The sequence below is a fragment of the Haliotis cracherodii genome, unplaced genomic scaffold (genome assembly GCF_022045235.1).
Source record: "Haliotis cracherodii isolate W230 unplaced genomic scaffold, xgHalCrac1.p SCAF_7, whole genome shotgun sequence".
Lineage (NCBI taxonomy): Eukaryota > Metazoa > Mollusca > Gastropoda > Lepetellida > Haliotidae > Haliotis > Haliotis cracherodii.
Window position 1 is genome coordinate 31,548,821 of NW_027266330.1, and position 24,968 is coordinate 31,573,788.

At 44.1% G+C, this 24,968-nt stretch overlaps 1 protein-coding gene and 1 pseudogene across 1 annotated transcript; both read right to left on the bottom strand.

The window, feature by feature from the left end:
* Positions 1 to 1,935: 1,935 nt before the first annotated feature.
* LOC139447659 (transmembrane protein 114-like) lies at positions 1,936 to 5,100 on the bottom strand (annotated as a pseudogene).
* Positions 5,101 to 18,399: 13,299 nt separating this feature from the next.
* LOC139447682 (uncharacterized) lies at positions 18,400 to 20,953 on the bottom strand. The gene has a single exon (XM_071229117.1). It carries the CDS (start codon positions 20,848 to 20,850, stop codon positions 19,963 to 19,965), a length of 888 nt encoding a protein of 295 aa, XP_071085218.1. The 5' UTR covers positions 20,851 to 20,953; the 3' UTR covers positions 18,400 to 19,962.
* Between the last annotated feature and the right edge of the window lie 4,015 nt (positions 20,954 to 24,968).

Sequence of the window (24,968 nt, forward strand, 5' to 3'; positions counted from 1 at the left end):
CAGATTTCATTGGGCGTAAAAGGCAATATACCGGTGACAGGTATGTGCATGGACCACTGAAAACCAGGGATGGATGTATGATCATTTTTAAACAAATACGTACATTCATTATGGGCTTCAGGGCTGCTGAAGGCCTATTCTCTACCCTGATCTTCTCGGGTATCAACAGAATGGAGTGGGCCAAGGGATGTATCATATTAGAGTGGCTATACAATACACTTATCACACCTCCATGTCACACATGAAGTAAAACCACTTATCTCACCTTACATTAAAAATACTCGCTTCTGATTGGTTAAGGAGCCGGTAAGAATTTTCCATCTTGCCTGTTCATGTACCCGCCTGAGAAATCAGTCGGAACACACCAAAGGTAACTTGCTTATCTCGCACACGTATTCTTGAGCTGAATGCATTGTCCGAATGCATCGGGTAAAGGGAAGTAACTCCATTCGTGTGTGTCGTCTGCTGAATGTCAAAGCATTTCACTCAGAGAAACTGTGACAGAAAGAATGTCGGTGAGATAAATTCGTTGTCAACCAATACCTCGCGCCATATGGTGTGATGTACCCTGTGTGTGAGCCTGTGTAAGGCTCTGGGTACATGGGCCCGATTCTTCCACACCAGCCCCCCCCCCCCCCCCCCCCCCCCCCCCCAGCTTCTCTGAGTAATATAAAAGTATGTCCATCAGCCCGATCCAAATATAAAAGTATGTCCATCAGCCCGATCCAAATATAAAAGTATGTCCATCAGCCCGATCCAAATATAAAAGTATGTCCATCAGCCCGATCCAAATATAAAAGTATGTCCATCAGCCCGATCCAACTTTTCGAAAGTTATAAAAAAATCTCCGGTTACACGTGCTTATTACTCACAGGAGACACATGCAGAATACCGCGCGTGTATATGATCTGTGACACAGGAAAATGAATAGCGACACGCATACATACAACCCGTTTAACAGACGTCAAACACCATACCACTACTTCCATATTAAAGGGCTGGTCGTCAACCACTTAATACCATTGTCAACCCGACAAAAGCTAACCTACATTTATGAACACAGACACACAACCGGATTTAAATATTCGGTGACAGGTCTGGTGAGGTGAACTGGGATTTGACGTCACCTCCAAGATTATTGCACTTATATAGCAACGTGCATGCACGTGGGTGTGGCTGATTGTACTAGCCGGACTGATGCCGATATATAGTGCTAGCTCACTGAGATACCATGCCGCAGTTTAGCATGAATACCCCACTCAGACACAGTATACTGACCAGTCTTGTTTTCGCCTCTTAATGCCGAGCGCCAGACAGGGTAACAACAAGTAACATCTTTTAACATAATTTGGTATGACGCGGCCGGGGATCGAACCCTGGACTTTCCACTCCTCAGGCGCTCTACCACTTGACCACGAAGCGGTCTATTCAGTGACAGACAATCTGTGTATTTGTGAAGTGAAGAAAAACGAACTCAATACATAGAACGCCGTTTTATTATCTAAACTATGCATGGCGTTATAACATGATATGACATATAATTTGTACATAAGATAATGTATACAACAAACGACTTCTTAATGACAGGAGACAAGCATGACACTGTATTGGTTCATGCAACATTAGTTACGATACATATGAATATGATAACATATATAGTCTTATATCTACTACATATACACTTCTCCCTGAAGATAAAGCTGAAACATATAGAAGAACAACCCGTGTCGTGTGATTATTTTGTGAATTTCTTTATATTATATATAATATATGATGGTCAGATAACGCCCCCAGACAGCAAACAATGTGTAAAATGAGACCGATTTCAGGAACAGGATATATATATAGTTTTAGTTCTATATCTAGTTGTGTTTTGAACTGACGTGCACTATGTATATATATAGTTTTAGTTCTATATATTTAGTTTTGTTTGAACTGACATGTACACAATGTATATATATAGTTTTAGTTCTATATATTTAGTTTTGTTTGAACTGACATGTATACTGTGACGTATGTCAGCTAGATGTCAAGGTTAATGGAGACACCGCACCACGCACTGGTGCCAATGGCACGTAGAGGTCGGGACGGTATTGGTTTGAAACAGTTTCTCTGTCTAATTCTGGTATTGATTAACTGTCGGATTGATCAACATCTTAAAACGTTTGAAGATTTGAAGCAAACTTGGTGAGAATGTCAGCTAGCCCGAGGCAAGTCTCACTTTAACACCTTAGGGCTGATAGTTAGACAAACGCCCTCAGACAGGAAACATTGTGTAATATGAGACAGCTTCATTTCAGGAACTTCAGATATGTGGCATTAATTACATCACGAGTACCCGTCGCAACATTACCCAATGGAAACACTTCTGTGAGGTTGTTTAAAGGGACATTGCGCTCCACGGCCAGGCGCCGATGTTTGAGGCAGTGTAAACATTGTCGCTGTGTTGTTAGCCTAATCATTAAATGGTTGTAATTGGACTAACCATTGACCTGGTAGATTGATACACATGGCAATAGTAACAACAGATATGCACATTGTCAAGTAAAGGACTTGAATATAAATTTCTGGGACTGTCGGTTGGCCGGAGCCTATACCCCTTTAACGCCACAGATATATCACGGCTACTCGCACACAGGGGATACGTGCTGTTTTAGCATGTGTACACTGTGGAATGTAACCACATCCTACCTGTGAGTAGACATTGAGAAGGAGCGTTGATAGCGGCGTGGTAACAAACAACTTGTATTGCCCAATTCTCGTATTTTCAGAGTATTCGTTTAGCGCCACTAGAAATGGTCATTTACACATAATACGCCGTTTCAAAACATTTCAGTTATATCACGGCGTGTCAGCTTAATAAAAGAGGAAGATCCCTGGTGATGCTATTGTGAACGGGGGGCGCGGGTGGCCCAGTCGTCTAAGGCGCCGCGATTCGCTGTGCAGAGTAGCGTTCCTTGGGCGAGCCAGAAACCTATGATTGTGGGTTCGAATCCCGGTTCGCCCCGATTATGTTTCTAGGTTTGTCAGCACCATACCCGTGCTCGTGGGTTTCACCGAAGTGGTAAACGTCTGAGACCTGCATCACTTCAGGCTTTCCCCTCCAACATTAAGCTGACACGCCGTGATATGACTGGAATACTGTTAAAAGCGGCGTTACACCCAACTCACTCACTGTCGTAGACGTTGGCGAAACCAGCGGGCAGGTTGGTGTTGCTGACAAACCAAGGATCATAATCGGGGTGATTCTAGGATTCAAACCCTGCGGATGCACAACACGATGCGGTGTCTTAGACCATTGGCCCACCCTAGATCCTTTAATCAGATCTTGAAACGTTGATGGTGTGAAGACATATAGCGTTTTTTCTTCCCTATAAGAGAATCCACACGAATGACAATCCACACCACAATCGCAATCAGTTCCCGATCAGTAGATCCTTTACACTCCAACATCGTAGTCTATATTACAATCATTATTTCTGGTGGAGTAAATCTTCTTGTAAACGATGAACGGTCAACGACGGATGTGACAAAAACTTTTGTCTGAGCTCACTGAGAGTTGAAGTGAAGTTTGCACTTAATATGTCACTATATCTATAGATTCGTCACAACCGGATTTGACTACCTCCATCTCGAAATGTTTCCTGAAGTTGTCCAGCAATACACAGTCCTTCGTAGCATCACTTCCCTTATCTCGAAACACTGATTCGTCTTATCTGGGAATGACTAATCTAACCCTGTTATCTCGAAATGTTCTCTCGAAGTTGCCCACTGTGACACAGCTCGCAATGGTATTCCCCTAGCTCAAAACTCGGATACTCCCTGTGCGCCCTTCGATATATCCGTAGTTAACTATTCTTGTAAAACATATTGTATTTCATCTTACTCCAGATAGTAAACGACAGGTGCTTGTGGGTAGGCTGTCTGTTGGCCGGGGTAGATTACTTGCTGTGGGTAGTACGGAGCGGCAGATGGGGGTGGGGCTTTAGACTTAGGCTTAGGTGGGGACAAAAGCCGTACAGCCATTCCATAACAAAAGCACGTGATCAGCACCAGCACGAAAGCAACCCAGGCAGCGATGTAGGACTCTTTGAATTCCATTGTGGTAGAATCCTTCAACTCTGTAGGCCATGATTGATAATACTGTTGCCTGTCCGCCATCGTGTCCCTTACATTTTCCTTCTCCACGTGGACAGAGCCGTGGAATAGAGCCAGACCCAGGGCAATGAGGAACGCGGAGAAGAACGTCAGAACAGCCGCCACCCAGGCCTTGGAGTACATCTTCCCAACACAGAGACACAGCCCAATGATGTAGGCAATGACAAGGATCAACTCACCCACTAGGAACATCACCATGAACGCCGTATACAGCCCCCAGCATCAGCTTATAGTCATCCGATGCGCCGTCCGGATTGTCGCTGAACAGCAACGAGAAGCAGTTCTTGTCCAAGACATCGGTTGCAGTGTCGAGGAACATTGTGTCGTTACCGGGGTAGCACTCCCTGAACATACCCCGCTGTCGGGTGTGGTAGTACCGTGCTTTGATCCCATCCATGGAGCCGAGCTGTGTCGCCGGGAGAAGTCGATTTCTCTCCACAGTGAATACGAGCCATCTGTCTGTTCCTATAACCGCAGCGATTATCACAATAGCCAACACGCCGATGATGTTGGCCACGGTGAGGCAGGCCTCGACCTTGTTACATCCACGGTTGTTCATGATGTCGATGTGGACGCTTCACACGTATAGGCAGTTGACACACTGTATGTCTCACAAGAACGTTCCCCGGCACCTCGTGTTAGCTGCAAGTACTCAATCTGTATGTCACAAGTTCTTCGAACGAAATTAAACTTTGTTTCCCTGGACTCGAAAACCTCTCCCAGGGCGTGGACGCTGAAGCCTCCCACTACTTATGTCGGAACAGACCTCGGCCGTCTCACACAGTAGTTCGTCAACATAGCTGTGGTTGTCCATGCGAGAAGTACGTCTTTCTCCACCACTGACTACAGCTTGTCGGGTGTGGACGACAGTCGAGCCGTTGTGTTCTCCTTCACACTATTGTCCTCCCATTCACCTCCGCTGTGCTATCATATACCGACTTTATTCAAGAGGGAGAGTCTCAAATTGTTAATACGCCAATACAAGTTTACTCAGTCCACTGTCTATCACGTTAACCCCTACTCGAAAATATCATTATGCAGTAAGCTAAAAAGAGGAGGAGAGAGACACAACCTTGTCGCACTCCTCGCCGCGATCGATTGGTTGATTGTGAATCGTGAGTTATGACACAGTCCCTTCCAGGTATGCTACCTGTTTGTCACGCATAGCTGCATCCACATTGCGGGATACTGACGTAGTAACCAGAGAAGATGATGGTGGCAGGACAATAGGGAAAACTCCCAGCGGGTCTAGCGGAACTGATTCGAATTCAGTTCAACCTACGACGAGCAGCGTTACTGGGAGCCCAGTTAAACTGAGCCATATTTTCCCTTCAGAGTTTCAGATAACATGCCACATAGCGTTTTTTAAGACGCCCGATATATGTCGACACCTTTATAAATTAAAAATATCTTTGCAATGGTTAGAGTTACGTAAAAATACTATGTTGGTATGAATTGATAACCAGATGTATATATCTGAGTGTGTGTGTGAGTGAGTGAGTTAGTGAGTGAGTTAGTGAGTGAGTGAGCGAGCGAGTGGGTTGTTAGGATGGGTTAGTATGAGTGAGTGAATGGGTGACACAGACAGACCAAAGATCATAATCGAGGTGAATCTGGGATTCGAACAATGGACCATCGGATCCTGACACGCCAAAGTGGCGGCCATTCTAATATACACATTGATATGAAGTGTGTACTACATTACTGTTACCCAGAAATAAACAATATATTGTCAATAGTCCGTCAATGAGTCCGTCAACGGAGTGCAAAGTATGACCGAATCAATCACAGCATCCAGAATCTGATAGAGTGAGTGAGTTGGGTTTTAACGCCGCTTTGAACAGTATTCAAGTTATGACACGGCGTGTCACCTTAATATGGGTAAAACCCACGAGCACGGGTATGGTGCTGACAAACCTAGAAACATAATCGGGGCGAACCGGGATTCGAACCCACAACCATAAGTTTCTGGCGCGCCCAAGGGACGCAACTCTGACCATCGAATTGCGGCCCCTTAGAGGACTGGGCCACCCTTGCCCCCAGAATGTGATAGAGGGAATTCGGAGAGGTAAACTGTTGCGAAAAACAATTCAAGTCATACTGTATTATTATTATTTGATTTTTTTAAATAATTTCTCTCGTTTGTAGTGTGGTATTGCTGTCAGAATCAAGGGTCCCTATATATTCTAGAAATATATCAGTAAACACAAAAGACGGTGTGAGCGATCATAATTCCCAATATACGTATTCACTTTACTCGGGCGCCGAGCGATCACATTACTTAATATTATTCTTCTTCTGCAGTTACCCTAAATAGAAAGGCAGGAAACCACAACCATGTCGCACTCAAACCAAATAACGGTAAAAAAACCCACGACATACACGTGGCCTATCTATATGATATGCATGCATCAAATATAATTAAGTAAGTATTTATGTTAATAAAATATTCATTTACCTAAGCAACGGAATATGTAGAGAGGCTACACGTTTTATTTGACGTGATGCTCCGGTTATAATGATCCATAATGAATGATGTTGTTTCTATACCAGCATCCTTCGGGAAGATTGTAACAGTGACAGTGAATTCATTATTAATTGGGGCTCAACTCGAACCCAAAGCCAGCGGATCCAGGCAGCAAAGGGACACAACTCTGCACACCAAATAGCGTCATCACCGACTTCTGTGTCACCCGTGCCATTTGTAATTACAACATATGCGTAGGCGTTTCATCTGATGGTTACATGACATTATTAAAAATACTACTACGACTTCACATGTTCAAAGCCGCTGCACATTATAATTGTCGTTCAAATCGCGACTATACTGGGTGTGTTCGTCATTATTAAAGAATATGTGCAATTCAGTTTGTAAACGATTTCAATTTCAAACTGAGTATTTCTATGCTAGGTGTGGATGAGTCTAGATCACTGTCGTACACCCGTAGAGACATGAAACGCATTGCATAAACAGAAGGAAAAGGGTGTGGTGATTCGCTGATATCATTGTTTCGTGTAGTATGAATGCGCGAAGCGTGTTCTATCCCCTTTTCATGTTTTATACAGCTAGACTTAGTTTCCGATACAAAGGTACTGCGTGTTTACAGCAGCCTCATGCTGCAGGGTCACCGGTAGACTGACATTTAGTCCCAGAAATAAAGTTATCTTTAATATTTAAAACTATATATCTATAAAATATAGAAATATAATCCAAATGGAGCCCAGAACAATGACAGAGCTGAAGCAATCTAGACTTGCTCAATCATTCTAGATTAGAGCTGGGTTCCTTTTCTAATTTATTCTCTGATCTGGGAGACTGACTAGATCTCCCGCGCTTCATGGAATAAATTTAAGGGAATATCAGTGAAGAGAGTTATCGCTCTTCTGCGCCCCATTTATGATATATATGAAATAAAATAATATTAAGGATGCTTATATAGCGCTAGACACTACACACCATTAGTATGCTCAAAGCGTGTACAAATAGGACAATGTTTTTGATTTATACACAACGCTGAAACAGATGTGATTATAGACGTTGTTTGAACGTTGCATCAAAAGAGAGCTCCATTTTAACGCAGCTTGCACATCAAATGACAAGAAACCAAACGTTTTCAATTTCGATTTGTGTTCTACCTGCTGTTGTTGTTGACTAGAGCGGTTGGTTGGTTTGTTGTTTAACGCCGCACTCAGCAATATTCCAGCTATATGACGGCGGTCTGTAAATGATTGAGTCAGGACCAGACAATCCAGTGATTGATATCATGAGCACGCAGTTGGGATCGATGACATGTATCAACCAAGTCAGCGAGCCTGACCACCCGATCCGGTTAGTCGCCTCTTACGACAAGCATAGTCACCTTTTACGGCAAGCATGGGTCGCTGAAGACCTATTCTACCCCGGAATCTTCACGGGTCGACTAGAGCCTGGTGGCCTGGCTGGACTGTAGATTTTAAGCATATCTGAGAGATTTTTAGCGCTATATCGTTGACGCACTCTTGGTACAATATTCGCGCCCGCAATCGTCTTGCTAGAAGTAATGTTATGTATACTAACAAATTCGATTAATTAAAAGAGTACTGATTTAGCTGACAAGACATTTCTTAAACGGATTCACAGTATTCATTTTTTCATGGTAGAAGACATTAAAATACATTTTCTGATTTCTGAGATCCCTGGCAGACTGTCCTACAAATACACATTAGTTATTTATTCTAAACGCCAAAGTCTGTATATGTTTGGTTGTTGTTTAACGCCGCACTCAGCAATATTCCAGCTATATGACAGCTGCCTGTAAATAGTCGAATGTGGACCAGACAATTCACGCCATTGGGATACGATGACATGCATCCACCAAGACAGCAAACCTGACCACCCGATCCCGTTAGTCGCCTCTTACGACAAGCATAGTGGCCTCTTACGACAAGCATAGTGGCCTCTTACGACAAGCATAGTGGCCTCTTACGGCAAGCATAGTGGCCTCTTACGACAAGCATAGTGGCCTCTTACGACAAGCATAGTGGCCTCTTACGGCAAGCATAGTGGCCTCTTACGACAAGCATAGTGGCCTCTTACGACAAGCATAGTGGCCTCTTACGACAAGCATAGTGGCCTCTTATGACAAGAGAGGGTTGGTAAAGATCAGTTCTAACCCGAATCGTTACGGGGCACCTGTATATGTATTCATGGGATTAACGTAAATACTTTGAACAAATATTAACGTTGCCACCCTTCTCCGTGACCACATGCACGTACACTGGTTGTACACAGTTCACTCACAGTTCAGTCCGCTGTGGTTAATACAGAAAGCAAATATTGAGAGCTTAGCAATGTCAAATCCCAAAACACTCGTTGCCTGTGGGAAGAATTGTCTACCGACGAATACGAAGCAATCTGTATATTTTCCCAGTCTGTGTACATGTCGGCGCATATTTAAGTATATCGTGGGAGATTTAGTTGCCGTCCGTAGTACTAAGCAGCTAGGTACCGTTTGTTTGTTGTTTTACGCCGCACTCAGCAATATTCCAGATATATGACGGTGGCTGTACATAATCAAGTCTGGACCAGACAATCCGGTGACTGAGACTATGGTTTTAGTTGTTTGAGTGTTTGTTTGTTGTTTAACGCCGCACTCAGAAGTATTCCAGATACATATCGGCGGCCTGTGCATAATCAAGTCTGGACCAGACAACCCAGTGACTGAGACTATGGTTTTAGTTGTTTGAGTGTTTGTTTGTTGTTAAACGCCGCACTCAGACGTATTCCAGATATATGACGGCGGCTGTACATAATCTAGTCTGGACCAGACGATCCAGTGATTGAGACTATGGTTTGAGCTGTTTGATTGTTTGTTGTTTAACGCCGCACTCAGAAGTATTCCAGATATATGACTGCGGTCTGTAAATAACCGTGCCTGACATCATGAACATCGATCTATGCAGTTGGGATACGATGACATGCATCAAGCACGTCAGTGAGCCTGACCACCCGATCCCCCTATTAGTCGTCTCTTGTGCGGAATGGGTTTCGGAAAACCAACTCTAACCCGAATCTTCACGGTGGAGCCGGAAACTGCTATACGTCGAAGGGACTGCTTATATATGTGATAACTGGATATAAATTCGAGTTTAGGGATTTCCGGCGATGTGTTTGGTTTAGTTGCTGCTCCCATGACCCGTTCATTTTTCAACAAATTCCAGAAAGTGACGTTTAGAAAGTATAAACTTTTTGACGGGAACTATATATACTTTTCATGGGGAATCCCCGAGTTGAACACAATTCTCTGGCTGTCTCACATATTCGCATTAGTTAGTGAGTGAGTCTGGTTTAACGCCGCTTTTAACAGTCAGTTATATCGCGGCGTGTCAGCTTAATGTGGGAGGAAAGCCCGAAGGGATGCAGGTCTCAGACGTTTACCACTTCGGTGAAACCCACGAGCACGGGTATGGTGCTGACAAACCTAGAAACATAACCGGGGCGAACCGGGATTCGAACCCACAATCATAGGTTTCTGGCGTGCCCAAGGGACGCAACTCTGCACAGCGAATCGCGGCGCCTTAGACGACTAGGCCACCCGTGCCCCCAATATTCGCATTAACCCATGGATGCCAGAGGGACACATTGGCCCATATGTCCCTCCTCCTCAACGCTCACGGAGATGTCGAATAAAATTCAAAATGCATCACGCATACAAATACACTGCAAGTTTTCAATTTGAAGAAAGTTCCCTTTTCTGTGATGTCATTCACTGTCATTTTAGGCAAAGCAAAATTACTGAAAATGACCTGAAAATTTGGAACTTCGTAAATCTCGCCATTTTTTGACACATTCCTAAATCCCCATTACGGTGCTGTTTTGTGTATGGTTTGAATAAAAATATCGGATATTTACTAGGAAAATTGCATTTCAAATATAGCATATTAATTAATGATTAGTGCCTTCATCACGGGTATGTGTTTTTTCTCCAATCACCACTGATCATTTTGAAACGTCGCCGATAACCCTGGAATCGATCAGAATGTTTTGGAAAATACCCAACACGAAGGCCGAAGTGAACCTCCTACCATATTGCATTGGACATTGTTTACAGAATCTCTTTCATGTATGCCGGTTATGAGACGCCTATGTCAACTCGCATATTTCAAACTCAGCTGCGATACATACATCCTTCAATTCATCCTGGACCGCCTCCGTGGTCTAATGGTAGAGCGTCCGCCCGGAGAGCGGAAGGTCCGGGGTTCGATCCCCAGCCGCGACATACCAAAAGACGTTTAAAGATGGTACTTGTCTGGCGCTCGGCATTAAGGGGCTAAAACAAGGACTGGTCGGCTCAGAGTCAGTATACTGTTTCTGAGTGGGGTATTCATGTTAAACTGCGGCATGGTATCTCAGTGTGCTAGCACTATAAATCGGCATCAGTCCGGACTTGTACAAGCAGCCACACACACACACATACACGTGCATGCACGTCGCTATATAAGTGCAATAATCTTGGATGCGACGTTAAACCCCATTTCACCTCACCTCACCTCACCTCACCTCACCTCAATTTATCCTACATTTTAGTGAGTGAGTGAGTTTGATTTTACGCCGCTTTTAGCAATATTCCAGCAATATCACGGCGGGGGACACCAGAAATGGGCTTGAAACATTGTAACCATGTCGGGAATCGAACCCGGGTCTTCGGCGTGACGAGAGAACGCTTTAACCACAAGGCTACCCGACCGCCCCTCCTACATTTTAGAATCAAATAATAAATGGTCTTTGTCACAACAGGCCTATAAACTGTCTAGATTAACACAAGCAAAATACATTACTTGTGAAAACGAACGCTGTTCTCGAAAAACTGCACTTGTTTGAAATGTAAACAAAGCAGAGATCGGATTTTACACTGTGTAACGTTTTCTCCCATTTTGAGAGATCCATTCATCTAGTCGACGTCGTTGCATACAATGACTCAATATTTTTAGAATATGCATGGGCAGTAAGTGTGAAGAATATACCCGCTGTTAGGTCGCTGTATTCCAATGTATCTGGTTACGCCTATCGCCTAAAATGTGCGTCACAGTAAGATTTGCATCGCTAAACTTCAAAATGCGAATTTATAAGAAATGAATTTCATATTGTGTTTGTTTACTGGAGTATGAACGCTTTGAATAGTGCAAGTTAAAATCGTGTAAACACCGGAGCCTGCGTTCACACGCAGTAAACCAACATGATGTGAAATTCATTTCTTAATTACGAGACAGATAAACGCAATTAGCACCGCCCGTTTATTGTAACATACAAATAGGTTGATAATAGTGTTGATAAAAATTGTGAAAACTAGTTTACTATATAGCTAAAAGGCATTGGGCCATCTTAAACATATTGAGTAATAAAGTCGAGACAAGAAGATGGATGATATTTAATTAAGAATTAACGTCAATATGTTTTGCATTTATAAAATGATAAACGTAAAAGCCGGTGTGCATACTGTCTAAACCCGCGTAGCAATTTATTTATAGAATAATCAACGCACAGCGAAGAAATACGGATTATTTGGTATCATGTGAAAATGGAGAAAATTGCTGTATTAACCCTATGGGTAATATTAAGATATTAATACATATTTTAATGACGATAGCATCAATATTGCCTTGAATAGTATAAGATGTATAGAACACGCCCATACAACACAATTACGGACATAATTGAACAATTTTGTACACGCCTTAAGAATATCAAACAGAGGAATAATGCCTTCTTGCATAATATTGAAAAAAGTGGGCGTATATTTTTGTTTATGTGCATCACGTATTTCATCTATCTTTATCACTTCACGTGTTTATATGTGCGTGTCACGTGGAGGTTACAACAAGGGGGGTAGACAATATACACCTTGCAGTACACCTACATTCAAACTTACTGCCAGTGGATAATATTGTCACGAGCCATAAGGTGTTGTCACGTCTACGACAAACCCGAGACTGGAGTAGACTCCATATGCATTTTATTATAATAACATGTAAACAATGTCTAAAATAAACATAAACAAGTAAACAAACAACAAACAAAACATTGGTCCAAAGGTGATGAAATAACTATTTCCAGAAATAGTGTTTATGCCTTCAGAACACACCAGGAAAGCGAAAAAATATATCTCGTGTTTTTATATTATTCTTTATATTGTTAATGGACACAAGCACTGCTTCCAGCTTTTGACAACACGGGAGCTGCTTATTATAACCAGGGACTTTTGATCTCGTTAACTTGAATTTTATATCGTGTTATCCGCGGATCCGTAAACATGGCTAATGAATATTTATTGCGTGATATGGTTTTGTATGCTGGAATGGACACGACTTAAAGAGGTCATCAGCGGCGTCAGTTGGTCGATCTTTAATCCAAAGTCATAGGGGGAAAAATGGTCTAAAAATCAAAGAAGACTACTTCATGCGCTTTCAATAAAATGTTTTGTAATTTTCACTTAGTGTTTGAGTGTTTCACTTATAAAGGCGTGGGGTATGTTCAGTGATGAATGCAGAGCATGTACACTGACCGTGACGACGGGATGACGTATCTTGCATATCAGAGCGTAACAGTGGGGTGGAATACCCGGGATATAGCAGGGCGTGGCAGTGGGGTGGAATACCCGGGATATAGCAGGATTACAGTGGGGTGGACTACCCGGGATATAGCAGGATTACAGTGGGGTGGACTACCCGGGATATAGCAGGGCGTGGCAGTGGGGTGGACTACCCGGGATATAGCATGGGGTGGTAGTGGGGTGGACTACCCGGGATATAGCAGGGCGTGACAGTGGGGTGGACTACCCGGGATATAGCAGGATGACAGTGGGGTGGACTACCCGGTATATAGCAGGGTGTGGCTGTGGGGTGGACTACCCGGGATATAGCAGGGCGTGACAGTGGGGTGGACTACCCGGTATATAGCAGGGCGTGACAGTGGGGTGGAATACCCGGGATATAGCAGGATGACAGTGGGGTGGACTACCCGGTATATAGCAGGGTGTGGCTGTGGGGTGGACTACCCGGGATATAGGAGGGCGTGACAGTGGGGTGGACTACCCGGGATATAGCAGGGCGTGACAGTGGGGTGGAATACCCGGGATATAGCAGGATGACAGTGGGGTGGACTACCCGGTATATAGCAGGGTGTGGCTGTGGGGTGGACTACCCGGGATATAGCAGAGTGTGAAAGTGGATGGACTACGCAGGGCGTGACAGTGGGGTGGGCTACCCGGGATATAGCAGGGTGTGGTAGTGGATTTGAATACCCGGGATATAGCAGGGCGTGGCAGTTGGGTGGACTACCCGGGATATAGCAGGGGTTGAAAGTGAATAGAATACCTGGGATATTGCAGGGCGTGACAGTGGCCGGACTTCGCGGGATGTGGCAGGGTGTGACAGTGGATGGACTACGCGGGATATAGCAGGGCGTGACAGTGGATGGACTACGCGGGATATAGCAGGGCGTGACAGTGGATGGACTACGCGGGATATAGCAGGGCGTGACAGTAGGGTGGGCTATCCAGGATATAGCAGGGCGTGAAAGTTGATGGACTACTCGGGATATAGCAGGGCTTGACAGTGGATGGACTACGCGGGATATAGCAGGGCGTGGCAGTGGGGTGGACTACCCGGGATATAGCAGGGCGTGACAGTGGGGTGGACTACCCGGGATATAGCAGGGCGTGACAGTGGGGTGGACTACCCGGGATATAGCAGGGAGTGACAGTGGGGTGGACTACCCCGGATGTAGCAGGGTGTGACAGTGGATGGACTACGCGGGATATAGCAGGGCGTGACAGTGGATGGACTACGCGGGATATAGCAGGGCTTGACAGTGGATGGACTACGCGGGATATAGCAGGGTGTGGCAGTGGGGTGGACTACCCGGGATATAGCAGGGCGTGACGGTGGGGTGGACTACCCGGGATATAGCAGGGCGTGACAGTGGGGTGGACTACGCGGGATATAGCAGGGCGTGACAGTGGGGTGGACTACCCCGGATGTAGCAGGGTGTGACAGTGGATGGACTACGCGGGATATAGCAGGGCGTGACAGTGGATGGACTACGCGGGATATAGCAGGGCGTGACAGTGGCCGGACTTCGCGGAATATAGCAGGGTGTGACAGTGGATGGACTACGCGGGATATAGCAGGGCGTGACAGTAGGGTGGGCTATCCAGGATATAGCAGGGCGTGAAAGTTGATGGACTACTCGGGATATAGCAAGGCGTGACAGTGGATGGACTACGCGGGATATCGCAGGGCGTGACAGTGGGGTGGGCTACCCGGGATATAGCAGGGCGTAATTTGAATACCCGGGACTACGCGGGATATAGCAGGGCGTGGCAGTGGGATGGGCTACCCTGGATATAGCAGGGCGCGAAAGTGGGTGGACTACCCGGGATACTGCAGGGCGTGACAGTGGGGTAGGCTACCCGGGATATAGCAGGGTGTGACAGTGGATTTGAATACCCGGGATTTAGCAGGGCGTGGCAGTAGGGTGGACTACGCGGGATATTGCAGAATGTGACAGTGGGGTGGGCTACCCGACTTAAAGCAGGGTGTGACAGTAGGGTGGACTACCCGAGTTATAGCAGAATGTGACAGTGGGGTGGGCTACCCGAGATATTGCAGGGCGTGACATTGGAGTGGACTACCCGGCATATAGCAGAATGTGACAGTGGGGTGGGCTACCCGACTTAAAGCAGGGTGTGAATGTTGGGTGGACTACCCTGGATATTACAGGGTGCGACAGTGGATTTGAATACTCGGGATTTAGCAGGGCGTGGACAGTGGGGTGGACTACCCGGGATTTAGCAGAATGTGACAGTGAGGTGGGCTTCTCGACTTAAAGCAGGGTGGACTACCCGGGATACAGCAGGGTGTGAGAGTGGGTGGGCTATCCGGGATATATCAGGGTGTGACAGTGGGGTGGAATACCCGGGATTTAGCAGAGTGTGAGAGTGGGTGCACTACCCGGGATATATCAGGGTGTGACAGTGGGGTGGGCTACCCGGGATATATCAGGGTGTGACAGTGGGGTGAACTAACCTGAAACCAAATTATTCCAACACAAATATATATAATTACATAAATAAATGTAACGACGCACTTGATGGCCCTCTCTCATATATCGTACAAGGTTCGTTAACAGGGTAGATTTATATTATTATTATTTTATTTTTCTATTAAAGAAATAACGTAAATAGTTTAATATCGTGCGACCAGAATGCTTAATAAAGGGTGTAAAATTGATTATATTATACAAAACTAGACCAGTCATTCCTAAACCATTTGTGACAACGTGCACCCGGTGAATCGTTACACATCAATGCCCTGTCATGCAAACGACCAGAAACAATTCCTTCTACAATAGTGTGCATATATTTAATGCCAATATGATCCATGTTGTGTATGCATATTGTAAGTAACATATGAAGTTTTAGATATAAGATAAATTGAAATGGCGACACATGAACTTGTTTATATGAAATTGCAATACTAAATATTATACATATTGCATTGCATTTGTCGAAATTAAATTCTAATCCTAATAAGTGAGTGAGTGAGTAAGTTTGGTTTTACGCCGCTTTTAGCAATATTCCAGCAATATCACGGCGGGGGACACCAGAAATGGGCTTCACACATTGTACCCATGTCGGGAATCGAACCCGGGTCTTCGGCGTGACGAGCGAACGCTTTAACCACTAGGCTACCCGACCGCCCCTAATCCTAATAAGACTGAATCAGTTTTTATTTCTTAGACGAGAACAGCAAGTATACAGTGCCATATGTATTTATGAGGTGAGGTGAAATTGGGTTTAACGTCGCGTCCAAGATTATTGCACTTATATAGCGACGTGCATGCACGTGTGTCTGTGTGTGGCTGCTTGTACTGAGCCGATTTATAGTGCTAGAACACTGAAATATCATGCCGCAGTTTAACATGGATACCCCACTCAGACACAGTATACTGGCTCCGAGCCGACCAGTCCTTGTTTTATCCCTTTAATGCCGAGCGCCAGACAGGGTAACAACAAGTACCATCTTTTAACGTCTTTTGGTATGACGCAACCGGGAATCGAACCCCGGACCTTGCGCTCTCCGGGCGGACGCTGTACCACAAGACCACGTCTTGGACTTACTCTGCAACTAGATGGTCAGTGGGTGATGCTCATTTTCAGAGGTCTTTTTCAGTAAAAAATGTTTTTTAGAATGTTTCTTTGCCTAAAATGACTTCGGACAGATATCACAGAATAGTGAATTTCGCACAGAAATCAGAACAGTGAAGTGTATTCGTGTGAGCGATGTCTTTTCAGTTGTATTCAACTTCGTGGTGAACCAACCTGCCTGTCGGTGGAATGTGAAAGAAATACGGTATCGACCCTGATATGAGGCGGTGGTGATGGAATCTGCAAAACGTCAAGCGTTGACTATGTATCCCTAGTAGGGACATTGTCGCGTTGTCGCATTGTCACATTGTCGCCCTGACAAAAACAAGCAAAAAGTGTCAAAATGAACCAAAGCGGGGCAATGCGAAAATACGACAACGCGACATTTTGGCCATTTGTCGCATTGTCGCGCTTAGAATAATATTTTACCAAAGGGCGACTATGCGACATCGCGACTATGTCCCTTCTGGGACTCCATAGTTGAATCATATCAACTGTGCTTTCAATGCAAGTAGTGCATGACGATTTACGGTGTTGCTGCATTCCAAAGGGAAACAAACGACTGCTTGTACATTGCCACTGTCATGTCTCTCCTAACATCAGGCCGTTTCAGCACATTTCAGTATTTTATTGTAATTTTGATGTGTTCTTCCACCTCAGATTATCTGTGGAGAAAAAGTGAAACAACAATGCACAATCTCTCTCTCTCTCTCTCTCTCTCTCTCTCTCTCTCTCTCTCTCTCTCTCTCTCTCTCTCTCTCTCTCATCTTCAGTGGAGATCTGTCAAACCTTAGGGTGATAAGCAATCCCAGTACTATGATCACAAATACATACGACGAAATTTGGAATCGGTAATGGAATAAGGACCATGGTTTGGACACACACATACACACACACACACGCATGCACGCACGCACGTCTCCTTCTCTCTCTGTGTCTCTTTCCGTCTCTCTCTGTCTCTCTTTTTTCTCACTGTGTATCTCGCTGTCCTCTCTCTCCATCTCTCTGTGACTCTCTTACTGTGTACCTATCTCCCCCTCCCACTCCCTCTCTGTGAATCGTCCTCGGTCTCTTTCTCCCTATCTCTGTGTCTTTTCTTTCTTACCGTGAATCTCGCTTGTGTCTCTCTTCTCTCTCTCATTTTCTCTGTGGCACTGTGTATATCTCTCGGTTCCTCTCTGCGTGTCTCTCTTCTCTCTGTGTGTCCCTCCCTCTCCACCCACCTCTGTCCCACCCACCCCCCTCTCTCTCTCTCTCTCTCTCTCTCTCTCTCTCTCTCTCTCTCTCTCTCTCTCTCTCTCTCTCTGTGCCCCTCTGGGGGCGGTCGGGTAGCCGAGTGGTTAAAGCGTAACATTATGAAATCAATAATAACAATGCACATAAACATATCAACACATGTTTATATCATATCTATAAATCAAAATTTGATTATATTATATCTATATATCTACACATGATTTTATCATATCTATATATCAACACATGTTATTTATATCATGTATATGTATCAAACACGTTGAAATTATACTATTGATATTAACATGCATACAAATAAAATAATAATAAATATTACATTTGAGGTAAGTATATGTGACAATGTCTAAAATGAACGTCACGTTAAAATATATTTTAAGAGTGAGTGAGTATGGTTTTATGATGCTTTTAGCAATATTCCAGCAATGTCAAGGCGGGGGACACCAGGAATATGAGTATTATATATATGAAGAACAAGTCATCAAAATACAATTAATGTATGATGAGAATTGTTAAAAAAGTTACTTAAAAAATTTATAAATTATAATAATGATAATAAAGCGAGAACATACTTTCCATTATCATAACGAATCTCCATTGTACGATTCCGACTATATCGGAAAGATGTGTTAACATAAACTGTTTTTGCAAATTGTGTGAGTGGCGGGTCCTACACGTAGAGCTGGGCATGCTTTCCCTTTTCAGGAACACCTGGTAGCATCACTGATTTTCTTTACGCCAAATGGAGTCAGTAGGGGCAGATAATCGAGACTGTTTATTCTATGGCGTTGATGTTCAATATTTACGAATCACTATCAAATAGTGATGATATTAAATGTTCGCAAAACCTGAATAAATTCAAAATATAACAATTAAACAAATGCTGATATTGTAGTAATGTTAACTGCAATAAGTACGATATGATATTCTATATGAAACAGTGAGTGAGGATGGTTTTACGCCGCTTTTAGCAATATTCCAGCAATATCACGGCGGGGGACACCACAAATGGGCTTCACACATTGTACCCATGTCGGGAATCGAACCCGGGTCTTCGGCGGGACGAGCGAACGCTTTAACCACTAGGCTACCCGACCGCCCCCTATATGAAACAAGGCGCACAGGATGTAGTGAGTGATGGATGCATCTTTCATGGATAACAGCAGGGGTTTCATGCCTTGTCCTTTTTTAAAGAGAATGATTTTTCGTTAACAAAATGTTCAAACAGTTTCATTAACACTGACAGGTTTGAAAATATTTCAGATAAATAACCAAAACAAAGCTTGAACAAAGCTTCCAGAATATTTTTTTCACATAAAAATATTACAGTAAACTATATTTATAACACGCTTATAACGAACCGGCCATTTGTTATGTATATGCTGTATATACGCTTATAACAAACTACGGTTATTACGAACTAAAATCAGTGGTCCCTTTGAGTTCGTTATAACCGTATGTATATTTTGAGTATCCATACTATTGAAAACGCACCTGTCTTGAACATAATTCCAGCCATGAAGATAGCCTTGTTGGTAGTAGGTAAAGGGAAGAATGGTACAATTACCAGCATTGGTTATACAGCAAAGCTCCGTTAATCCAGACACACCTTTACCATTGAAATCACCCTGAAAATAAATTCTGGATTAACGAATTATGGCCGTGGGGTAAAGTCCTCTTGTATATACAGACGTACCAGACAGTTCACCTCGGGAAGGAGGGTTTCTGGACTTCCAGGGTCCAGAAATAACGTGGTTTCACTGTTGTAATACAAACTAGTAATTGACGCACAGCTTGTCATGGCTCGGAGGTAACGGTGATGACATGTGCTGTTTCAATATTGCAGAGAACAACGAAGTCACTGTCAATATAGATTGTAGTATGAAGAAGGGGAGGCAAGGACCTTTAAAGACTTCAGTTTCATGGGCTTTTTCCCAGGTGACAAGACAGGCATTGGTCTTACAGGTCGCAGAGCATGTCGAGGTCTCCTCGGAGGTTTAAAGCTAGGCTGCCGCTGCAGGTACTTCTCCAACGGACTTCTACTCCGGGTCAATTCTGATGCAACGAAACTATAGCCAAAGGCGGCAATGATAGCAAAGGCGAACCCGACCCAGGCAGCGATGTAGGATTCCTTGAAGTATCGTGTTGTGGCCCGCTTCAGTTCGCTTGGCCATTTCTGGTAAAACTGCTGGCGGTTTTCAAGTTGGTCCCCGACAAGGTTCTCCTCGATGTAGACTGAGCTGTGGAAGAACGCCATCCCAAGAACTATAACAAATGCAGCGAGACACACTAGGATGGATGGGACCCACACGTGCGAGCGAGGTCTTGCTATGCAGAGGTATAATCCTGCCATGTAGCAGATGAAAAGCAGCAGCTCGCCCACAAGGAACATGGCCATGAAGGTCGTGTACAGGGCCAACATAGAGGTGTACGCGTCACTGGCACCGTCGATGTTGTCACTGAACATCAGCTTGAAGCAGTTCTTGTCTTCAACCCCACTTATCGTATCAAGGAATTGGGTATCGTTGCCAGGGTAACACTCACGGAACATGCCTCTGTGGCGGGTGTGGTAGTATCGCGCTGTGATCCCCGTCGATGATGATGTTTGTTGCGTGGTCGTCAGCTTCGTCCTGTCAACTTTGTACAACAACCATTTATCAGTGCCCATGGCAGCAAGGATGAGGACGATGGCGACGACGTTGGCAATGTTGCCGAGCGTGATGAATAGGGTGACACGTTTATTCTGTCCCATGGTTAAGAAGAGGTTTTCAGGTTACTTCGCGTTGGCAGGCGTGATAGTTTCTGAGGCTTACTCGACCTCCTCCTATTCGAAATGGATAGGGTAATGCCCACGAGTAATGATGTCCCTATATTGTAAACTGCTTCTTTTGACAAGACTATTCAGCTTTCAGCCTCCCTTATTACCCGGGGTCTGTCTCCAAAGTATTCACTCGCTTTAAACATGTCTTTCTTGAATATACGGAACAGATCACCAAACGCACGTCAATGTCATGATGACATAACTATAGCATTGGCAGTATGTGTGGGAAGTGTTAGTTTGGTAAATTAGGAGCTTCGCAAATAAATCTACATATCGGTTGTGAGACCTCCCCCTCCAGGTATGTCTCACAAACTGTCACACATTGATGCACATTGGGTGATTGTGTTCACAGTCACCACTGCATCTGGAGATGGGCTTCACAGAGCGGAACAGAATTGTGAGGACGACAGAGCAGTGATATTCGGATCACGTCGTCTTACAAATATCTGATCAGAGCATTTATGTTCAGCTGTATGGGAACCTCAGAATAGGCCAGTTGTGAGTATTTGTAACTTTCGTTTTGACAGCAATGTATTGGTGGGCCCGTGAAGGAAGGGTGGGGCGGGGCAGGGTAGGGTGGGGTGGGATGGGTTGGGTAAGTGGTTGGATCACGTGAACAGTATGTTAAGATGTATCGCATTTCCACATTACACATGAACATAATGATCACAACTGTTGTCACAGACACGCAGAGAGAGAGAAGAGAGAGAGGACAGAGAGGTACACAGTTAGAGAGAAAAGAGACACAGAGAGAGGGGGGGGGGGGGGGGGGGGGGATGGCACAGAGTGAGTAAGTATGGTTTAACGCCGCTTTTAGCAATATTCCAGCAATATCACGGCGTGGATACCAGAAATGGGCTTCACGCATTTTACCCATGTCGGGAATCGAACCCGGGTCTTCGGCGTGACCATCGAACGCTTTAACCACTAGGCTACCCGACCGCCCCAGATCTAGAGGGGCACAGAGAGAGAGAGAGTGAGAGAGAGAGAGAGAGAGGGGGGGGGGGGGGTGACAGAGGTGGGTGGAGAGGGAGGGACATACAGAGAGAAGAGAGACACGCAGAGAGAAAAGAGAGGGACCGAGAGATATACACAGTGCCACAGAGAAAATGAGAGAGAGAAGAGAGACACAAGCGAGATTCACGGTAAGAAAGAAAAGACACAGAGATAGGGAGAGAAGAGGGAGAGAAGGGAGAGAAACACCTGCTTTTGAGAGATGATTTACTAAGTTTTATATCCCCACACAACTGTTTAGGTCATCATCCTCTGCTGGTCGGGTCAAACCTCCGTAACACACCATGGCGCTTGTTGGGCACTCTCCTTGATAGTTCTCAGTAGGCACTCGACCCTACATCCGACACAATGGCCTGGGTAGTTCGGAGTCCATCTTGGCGGTGTCTTTGTTGAATATCATCTGCTGGTATATCACCAGAAAGAAACCCGTGAGAACAGGGAACATCACATGGAAACCCAAATTCTTATGAAATAGATTGTTACTTACACTCTTCAAAAAAAAAAAAACGCACAGGTAGTATGTAATTCATTGAACCTGACTACACAAGAAATCAGGTATATAAATTGGATACCTCTTATTGAAAAATGTTGGTGGCCTCATATTCGACAAACGGTGCGTCAAAACGCACAGCCATTGTCGATTTGCAATGTCTTAAACGGTATTATTTTCACGCTTGTTCAAAAATGTCATGGAGGAAAACAGTAAAGCAAAATACACGTGCAAGTTATGGCATTCGTAACTCGTGGTAGTGGTTATAAAAAGGCAATCATAAGCCAATAATTTGTCGTTCAATTGTCAACATTTTTCAAGTTTAAAAATGCCGAGACTCAGCGCTGTCGATTGGAACATCGCCATAGGACGTATCCAAAGAGGGGAATCGAAGTGCTCTGTTGCACGTCACTTTAACGTCTACCACAGCACCATTTGCCGCCTTTGGGACCGATACAAACAGTTCAATTCCACTGCAGACCGTATATCGACTTAATCAGGTACAATAAATTTAATAAAAAGCTACCTGTGCGTTTCTTTTTTTGAAGAGTGTATAAGAGTCGAACGAATGTGAGATGACAAATATCTATAGTAGAGAATGAACTTTATCTTTAATTGTAAATACACTGTTATTGCTGATAATAAACTGCCTGACATTAGTAAGTACACACCCATGTTTGATGGTGACTAAAAGTGAAACAAACAAGAAAGTTTTGCCAACTGTTTTCAACCTGGTAAAGTTTTGATAACGTTAGTAATTTGTTGGTCAAATCCAATTTTCAAGTGTATAATACTTTTGCCTCGACAGTTTATTTGAATCGTATTTTATTTTGATAGCCATGCTTAACATGTTGTCACATGATATTTAGTCTAGTTTGAGCGCTGGTGTGCGAGGGGAAAACGAGGGCCTCGCATATATTGCCCTGTATTCACAATTTTCTTTATCAGCAAAGGGGCAGTGGGTAGCCTAGTGGTCAAAGCGGTCGCTCGTCACGCCGAAGCCCCGGGTTCGATTCCCAACATGGGTACAATGTGTGAAGCCCATTTTTGGTGTCCCCCGCCATGATATTGCTGGAACATTTCTAAAAGCGGCGTAAAACCATACTCACTCACTCACTCCCAAATTCTCTACTTGATTTCTCTAACATTGAGGCAGTTATCAATCTGTACCTTCGTGATTTAGTCTTCATACACGCATGGGAACCTCGCATTACACAAAGCAATAGCTGTGATACCAAGAAATTGTCGATTTATGACTATTTAATAGTGATTAGTACAGACGGTATAGTATAGCGGTAATATAGTCGGAATCTTACAATGGACTTTTATTCACCAAGAAGGCCGATGCGTTATTTCTTAACGATACGTGTGAACGTTTGGAGGTATTCGCAGCTTAAACAAGGTAATTGAAATACTATCAGGAAATATAGGATTGCTACGCTATTACTTACAATGACCAATGAAGAACAAAACGTGGTTTATTTCACGATAAAACATTATTCTATCATGATGTCATTTCTGGAGATTCGAGCAAGCGCTCGCAACTTGATGACGTCGTATGTTTCATGACGTTATGTTTTAGAGGGGAGTGTCCAGTGAGTTGTTCGCCACAGATGTAGCTGGGCAACGCAGATAAACACGATGACAGAGCGATCGCATCCAAGACCGTGAGATATATAACAATGCGTATTTGGGAGAAAAGGTACGGGTAATCGACGTAAGAATTGTGAGAATATGCGGGAAATATCCAACTGTACATAAAATGGACATGACCGAGGTCGGATTCTATTGAGGGAGTCATCATTATTTAAATAGGGGTTAATATTTTTTAAGTTTGTACATTTTATCAACATCCTTAAAGAGGGTGTAGGAGAATAAACCACTCGGGGCTGCGGCCCTCATGGTTTATACTGCCTGCAGTGTTTTATTGTAGGATAAACAACTCCCACTCGTCGTATGTCCCTGCTGTGCTCTCTCTTTCTTAATATTTCAGCACATAACATGAATATGTAGGGTGAAAGCGGGTCACCTTGGCGACAGCTTTTTAAAAGTACTCAACACCTGTGATCATTACCAACATATTGGATTGAATTTCGTGTTATCCAATTCCAAACAGCCTTTCTGTTTTGACTAAATGTGTAAACTACATTATCCTCGGGGTTCTGGCTCGCGGTTTTACATTTTCAACCAAAACATCGGAGTCGTGTTTTATTCTCAACATAAAACACTGCAGGGAGAAAAAACACGAGGGGCGTTGTGTTCTCCCTCCTGTGTTTTATTGAATTTTCATGTCGATTATCTGTACCTTTTCTCCCAATACTGATTGTCATATCTCATATTCTCTCCCTAGGTGTTGTGTAGCAGAAAACACATATTCCATGAACTACCATAGTTACAGCAGGTATCGCTTGCAGAGTTGCGCCCCTTGCGTGCCAGAAACCTATGACCAACGATTGGACGACCAGATTCATCCTTTAATGTTTTCCGTTTGCCAGTGTCATACCCGTGTTACACAAATGTGGTAAATGTCTACGATCTGCATCAT

Bases quoted from the DNA above. Each gene is read 5' to 3' on its own strand.
- LOC139447682 (XM_071229117.1), bottom strand. From the start codon at position 20,850: ATGGGACAGAATAAACGTGTCACCCTATTCATCACGCTCGGCAACATT.